Below are 6,574 nucleotides of genomic sequence, written 5' to 3'. Positions count from 1 at the left end.
GGCCCTGGCTGGGAGTCCTGTCTGTGCCATTAATGAGCTGTGTGACTTAGGCAGGTTCCTTTCCTTCCTGGGCCTTCTGGGTCTTCTTCCAAACAGTGACCGGGAGATGGGGGGACTGCCGAGCTCTCCCCAATCCTGAGACATTGAAACCTGTTTTTGCACTGACATCTACTCCCATCACTCAGGCCATGGAGAACCCTTCCTGCCTTTGTTCTTTCCATAAAGTGTGCTTACCTTTCCCCTAAGTCTCTAGGATGCAGTAAGGAAGGAAATTTATGTTTATTACTGCCCACTCTGGACTGGAACTCTCCCTTCTCCTCCCCTCCTCTCCTTTCTCCTCCCCTTCCTTTCCTTTTCCTTCCCTTTCCTTCCCCTTCCCTTCCTTCCTTCCCTCCCTCCTCACACTGTGGGGAAGACATGATAGGCCTCATTCTGCATGTGAGGAGGCAGAGCTGAAATCAGTGAAGTGACTTGTTCAAGGCCACACAGGTGGCTATGGGCGAGGGGCAGGGGGGGATTTGGACCCACTTCTGACCTGGTGCTGAGTTCACCCAGGGTCCAGGACCATAACCTCAGAGATGTGAGGGCAGGAACAGAGCTGGTGTCAAAACCCCTCCCAGGCAACTTTGGCTCTGGAGCAGGAGTGGCAACCTTCAGCAAAGCCGCCACGTGTTTCTGTAAATAAGGTCACACGGAACTCACCAGCTTGTTCAGTGACGGACTGTCTACTGCCTTTGAACTACAACTCTGAGTTGAGAAATCACAGGACTGTGTGGCCCACAAATCCCAAAATGTTTACTATTTGGTCCTTTTTACAGGACGTTCACAGCCCTGGTCCAGAGTCCAGCTAGGTCGTCCCTCTTGCTGTGGACACCATGTGACAGGAGACCGTCCCTGTGCTCGGCCCTGGCACTCAGCATTAGGAAAGGAGACATTTTTACTCGGATTCGTGTTTTTTTAAAAATTGAATTGATTGGGGGGACATTGGTTTGCAAAACTATACAGGTTTCAAGTGTACAACTCAACAAAACCTCCTCTGCACACTGCATCTTGCACACATCTCCCCAGGCAAAGTCTCTTTCCCTCCCCATCCCACCCCTTTGCCTACCTCCTCCCAGCCTCCACACCCCCCTTCCCTCTGGCCATCACCACACTGTTGTGTGTGTGTGTCCTTGGGCTACACATATATGCTCTTTGGCTAATCCCCATCACCTTCCTTCATCCAGTCCCGCCTCCTCTCCCCTCTGACAGCTGTCCGGTCTGTTCCATGTATCCATGCCTCAGGTTCTTCACATTTGTTTTAGGTTGGCCAACAGTCCCTGGACACCTGTCATGCAGATGACAGTGTTTGGTTATGGTTGTGCTTTTCTTCCCAGGAACTCAGTGAAGGGAAATGGAGATCTCCATTTTGGGGAAATTACACCGGGGAAAAGGGGAGGGTTGGTTACAACACTGCGTTGCAACACCAGCAGGCCTGACCGTGACAACAGCAAGCGTTTCTCTTTTTGGAATTGTGAAGGCATTTCCGTTTCTGCTGGTTTGGTGAGTGGCTACCTTCTTTATAAGCAGCTCCTCTGGCCCAGAATGGCAGTCCCTGTTGCACGAGGCGCCCCAGGATGGAAATCTGCAGGTGCCCCCTCAGTCACCTAATCTCTCTCCTCCTCTTCCTGTTCCCTTCAGAGACAGCCTGCCACCCCTCAGGCAGGAGGCCCTGCAAGATGCAAGCCTTCAGGTAAGGCCCACGGAGGAGGTGGGGGATGTGCCACAGCCCTCCAGTCTCTGTCGGGCGGGAAAGGGATGTCCATTATTGCAAAAAGGGGCTGCCACGCGCAGAGCATGCAGGGCTTGTGTTTCAAAATGTCCCAGATGTGCAAGCGTGACTGGCTTTGAGGCCTGCCTGACTTTCCCAGAGACCCTGGCAACTCAGCAGGTGACAGACACGTGCCCAAGAGCCTGGCTGGGGTTTGGGCTGAGTGTGCTGGGCAAAGAAGCAGAGAGGGCGCCAGGGGCAGGGTGGCCCCGGGTTCTAGATGATGGTTAGCAGTGTCTGTCTGTGCTCACGGTGGAAGATCCTGCCCCCTGGGGCCTCAGTTTCCCCACCTGTGACAGGGGGTTTCCATGACTCCCTGGCTGCCTAACAGAGAGGCTGTGAAGGTCATAGTGTGACTGTGCTCTGTAAACTATAAAGTGCCCCAAAGGGTTGTGATTTTTAGCGATTGGGTCAGGAGCTTTGTGAGACGTCACTGACCATCACTGCTGTGAAGATGACAGGCTGCGACGTGTCTGCACACGCCCTCTGTCCTGCTACCCAGGACTGAGCTGGTCTGGGTGACTTCACCCCCAGCGCTGGGTGTCTCTGGCTGGGGCTGCAGGACAGACTGTGTGCGTGCGCATTCAGAGGTGGGAGGTTTGCTCTGCCTCCTCCTGTGGGCGGGGAGCTCCAGGAGATGCCCCAGAGGCTCCAGTCGGGGCTGTTTGTCCCTTCAGATGGACACTCCTCCAGAACTAGAATAATTACAAAAGGTCAAATGCGTCCATGTGCAAAGAACTTTAGTTTGCCTGACCACCCACCCAGCTCGTGGGCTCCTCAAAGCCCCCTGGGGAGGCAGGGCTCTCAGCTGCTGCCCTTCATAGGACAGGAGATGAGGCACAGGCCAGGGTCCGGCTGGTGGGCAGCAGGGAGTGGAGGGCCCCCTAGTGGACAGGCGCTTCACCAAGAAGAACGGACCAGGAGCCAGAAACAGGCTCCTGGGTGAGCTGGGCGGGAAGCTGACTGCTTCCAGGGATGCTGCTTTTGCCAGACCCAGCACAGGCCCTGGTGGTGGAGGACAGGCTCTGGGCAGAACCCTGGGTCACTACCAGGTCCTCTGTGCCTTGATACACAGCGTTCTGTGGTGGCCACTGGTCTCAGGTGACTGTAAGTGTATGTTTAAATTAATAGTTAATAACCTTAAATTAATAAAAGTAAAATCAAATTTAAAAATGCAGATCCTCAGGCGCACCACCTTCCAGCTCAGTAGCCATGGTGGCTGGTGGCCCGTGTGGGGCAACGGAAAGACTCTGTGCCCCTGGCAGTCCTACTGGCAGGGGCCGCACCAGGGCTGAGGTCCAGGCGCTGGTCCCGGGAACCTGCGGAGGGGAGCAGGGCGAGGAATGGGCTTGTCTTCTGACCACAGTTGCCTCCTCATACTGTGGGTGTGGGAAACACCCCTCCCCGGCAGAAAGTTGGGTGCAGACTCAGCGAGCTCTGGGGACATAAGAAAGGGCTGAGCCCAGGGCCGGGCACAACCTTGTCGAGTACAGCGGGCCCTTTCGCTTTTCAGAATCTGGGATGTTAACCAGAAGACCTTCTACCTGAGGAACAACCAACTGGTTGCTGGATACTTGCAAGGACCAAATACGAAACTAGAAGGTGAGTGGCTGCCAGGAACGCCGATGTGTGGGCGCTGCGTCACTGCCTGGGTCTGCAGCACTGTGGCTCCTGATCCGCTGGGGAGGCCGGGCCACTGGAGGGCACAGTTGAGGGCAGGGAGGCAGAGATATAGCTGGGGAGCCTCCACCTGCAAGCACCGTGGTCACAGGGCCACAGCTCCGGGGTTAGGGGTAGGGAGGCGGGGGCAGAAGGCTAGGTCTAGCCTTGCCTTCCTCCTGCGCCCAGTCAGCCCCCACATCCCTGTGGTTTAAACTCTCACTCACTCCACAGTGAACACAGCACACAAGCTGGGCTGGGTCCCTTCCTTGTGCACACAATCAGCAAGTTCCGGGCCAGGTCCCAAATAAGCCAGATGGACTCGGGCAGCCACCCCAGCCTATGCCTCAGTTTCCCTTTAGTACCATGAGGGCGGGCAGATGATGTGGTGGGAGAGCGTCAGCACTGGCCTTCTGGGATGCTTCCACATGCTGTCGGCGGGCTTGGCATCCCCTCCATCTCCTCCAGTTGCCTCCCCTGCTCTCCACGCTCCTTCTCCCCGCCGCCCTCGCCTCGAGAGCAAGACCCGCCTTTCCAGTCCTGGTATTGCTCCTAATAAACACGCTGAAGTGAGGCCCAGAGACACTGAGGGGAGAGCTGGGTTCAGAGCTGCCAAGCCCTGGGGCTCCTCTCAGGACCTCATGCGCGCTTTTCCCTGCCTATGAGCAGCACACCTTGACCTGGCGCGCAGGTCTCCGGGGATCGAGGGAAGATAGACATCAGGTGGAGCAGAACCTAGGCGACTTGGTCCGGAGGAGCAGCTAGGTGGCTGCTCTTGGTTGAATCTTCTGCTTGGATGCAGACCAGAAAGATGGGGCCCCATAGTCCTTAAGACCTTGGGTTTAGTTAGGAGGACAGAAGAGCCCCGGGAAGCATCCAGGGTCTCTCCACTAGCGCCTCCTCTTATCTACAAGCTGACCTTGCCCTCCGCTCTTCCTCAGAGAAGATAGACGTGGTGGCTGTCAAGCCCCACGCTGTGCTCCTGGGCATTCATGGCGGGAAGCTGTGCCTGGCCTGTGTCAAGGCTGGCGATGAGATCCGGCTCCAGCTGGAGGTAAGCACCTGCCTGGTAACAGCCACCCCAACCAGGGCCTGCAAGCGATGGCATGTGGTCTTTCTGTGGGCTGTCTGGGGTCCGCCGGGCTGTTCTGTTTCACGTGGGGTGGCTGGGCCGGTCCTGCAGGTGCATCCGGCAGGGAGCTTGGCTGCTGGCTTCTAACAGGGATTATTCCCAAATCACACACTTATTAAATGTCTGCTTGCATCACACTGCTCATATCCCCTTGGCCAAAGCCCGTCACGTGACTGAGTCTGCCTCAGTCGGGGAGGGAGCTATACAGGGGTGGGCGCCAGGAAGAGGCTCATTTGGGGACCTCGATCTCTGGGGGCTGTTCTCTTGTCCAAGGGCCTCCAACCTACGAAGACTTGGCCTCTTTCAGTAAAGCCCCATGCAGACCTCCCTCTCCCAGTCCTTGTCTACTCAGACCCATGGGCTGGCATGCCGTCTAGGACCTGCACTCCTTAGTTCCATGCAGTGTTCACGGGCTGCCCTCAGAACAGACGGCTCTGTCTCGGGAGAGTGCTGGGACACATCTTAACCCAAATGGAACCTTAGCCCAGTGGCCATACTGTGGCACTGTCCCATCGCTCCACTCATGGCATGGCGACTGCCTGCTGTGTGGAGTCGGGATGGCATTGTCAAATGGGCTACGATGCTCTGCCCACCTTCTGCACTGCCCCCTCCTTGGAGGCACAGACCCAACAGAGCTCAGCCTCCACAGGCCTGGGCCCCCGCGGACGGGGCCGTGTGTTCATTAAACTTTCTGAGCCCTGGCCAGAGTGGCCAGATTTTCCCAAACCAAGGTGTGTCCATGGGCCATGTGGTCTCCCTGGCACGTCCTGGGCGGCCTGAGGCCCCTGTGGTGGGTGGAGGAGCAGGCGGCACAGGAGCCCTCACCTGCTCACCTCTTGGCTTCCAGGAGGTCAACATCACTGACCTGAGCAAGACCACAGAGCAGAACAAGCGCTTCACCTTCATCCGCTCGGACAGTGGCCCCACCACCACCTTTGAGTCGGTCGCCTGCCCTGGCTGGTTCCTCTGCACGGCCCTGGAGGCCGACCAGCCCGTCAGCCTCACCAACGCACCCCGGGAGGCCTTCAGGGTCACCAAGTTCTACTTCCAGCAGGACTAGCAGTGCTGTCACCCTGCCCTCGGCCAGCACATCTGGGCTCCAGAGGCCCCTGTGCCCTGCCCGGGGTCCCGGCCTGGTGGGGTCCGGGGAGCAGCCGTGGCAGGTGGGCCCCCGAAGGAATTGAGGAGCCTGGTGTCCAACTCCGTCTGCAGTCCCTCAGCTGCTGCAACCTTCATGCCACCCCGAGTGGTCTCTCTAAAGAGCAACTGGAACCCCAGTGCGGCTCCACGCACTTCCTTCAGCGTCATCTGTGCCTCAGACAGCACCCGGGCCACCTGCCAGCCTGGACACCCTCTGCTCCCCCTCCCAGCTCCCCGCCTGCCCACTGTCCATGCCCAGGTCCCAGAAGCCACCCACTCACCTCCCACCAAGTGGCTCCCAAATCTTGTTTGCCAACCTTGGGATAGCAGCGCTTTTAGGGTCTGTGGCCAAATGAAAAATAAGGATTTCATGGTATTTTCAAAGCCCACTGTATCCAATTTTAAGAGGGCTTTCTTTGGGGATTGTGCCCTTCCTGGAAGGGGGTGGGAGAGCAAAACATCCATGTGTTTGTGAAAAATTTTGATGAAAACAAGTCTCCTTTTTGTGTTTCTTTCTTATTGTTGTAATGCCCTAACAGGTAAAATGAGAAGTTAATGTACCAAGGTCCCTAATTTTTTCTTTCTGAAATGTTCCTGTAAGTCTGGACCCCACTGCCCAGGCCCAAGTACCATCTGCACTCCAGGTCTCCCCCAGCAGCTGGCAGTGCCCCCAGCACAGCTGGCCCCGGTCCTCCTCCCTCCCGAGGCAAGAGCACTTTCACATGGAGGCTGGTCGGAGATGCCTAGCGTCTGGGTGCTGCCAGGCTGGAGCAGGGACAGGGACTTGAGTGTGTGTCTCAGGTGCTCGCAGGGCTGAGTGTGTGCTGGCCCTT

General features: G+C 57.2%; 1 protein-coding gene across 2 annotated transcripts; it reads left to right on the top strand.

Annotated features, from left to right (window-relative positions):
• The first annotated feature begins 1,382 nt into the window (after window positions 1-1,382).
• On the top strand, window positions 1,383-6,235 carry IL1RN (interleukin 1 receptor antagonist). 2 transcript variants are annotated; one of them, XM_080684644.1, is made up of 5 exons: window positions 1,383-1,542; window positions 1,681-1,732; window positions 3,324-3,412; window positions 4,411-4,523; window positions 5,449-6,235. In XM_080684644.1, the coding sequence occupies exons 2-5, from the start codon at window positions 1,719-1,721 to the stop codon at window positions 5,659-5,661; spliced, it is 429 nt and encodes a 142-aa protein (XP_080540770.1). In that variant the 5' UTR covers window positions 1,383-1,542; window positions 1,681-1,718; the 3' UTR covers window positions 5,662-6,235. The 2 variants fall into 2 exon arrangements, with proteins under 2 accessions (XP_080540770.1, XP_080540769.1); XM_080684643.1 differs by lacking the exon at window positions 1,383-1,542 and having other exon boundaries at window positions 1,606-1,732.
• Window positions 6,236-6,574: the final 339 nt, after the last annotated feature.

This window comes from Plecotus auritus, assembly GCF_963455305.1.
Source record: "Plecotus auritus genome assembly, chromosome: 8".
In the NCBI taxonomy this organism is placed as follows: Eukaryota; Metazoa; Chordata; class Mammalia; order Chiroptera; family Vespertilionidae; genus Plecotus; species Plecotus auritus.
The sequence above is the reverse complement of the archived record's forward strand: the minus strand, read 5'-3'. Positions and strand labels throughout refer to the sequence as shown.

Excerpts from the sequence above, each read along its gene's own strand:
- IL1RN (XM_080684643.1), top strand. The coding sequence starts at position 1,617 with ATGGAAATCTGCAGGTGCCCCCTCAGTCACCTAATCTCTCTCCTCCTC. Across the intron at positions 1,733-3,323 it reads TGCAAGATGCAAGCCTTCAG|AATCTGGGATGTTAACCAGA; the intron begins GTAAGGCCCACG and ends TTCGCTTTTCAG. Across the intron at positions 4,524-5,448 it reads AGATCCGGCTCCAGCTGGAG|GAGGTCAACATCACTGACCT; the intron begins GTAAGCACCTGC and ends CTTGGCTTCCAG.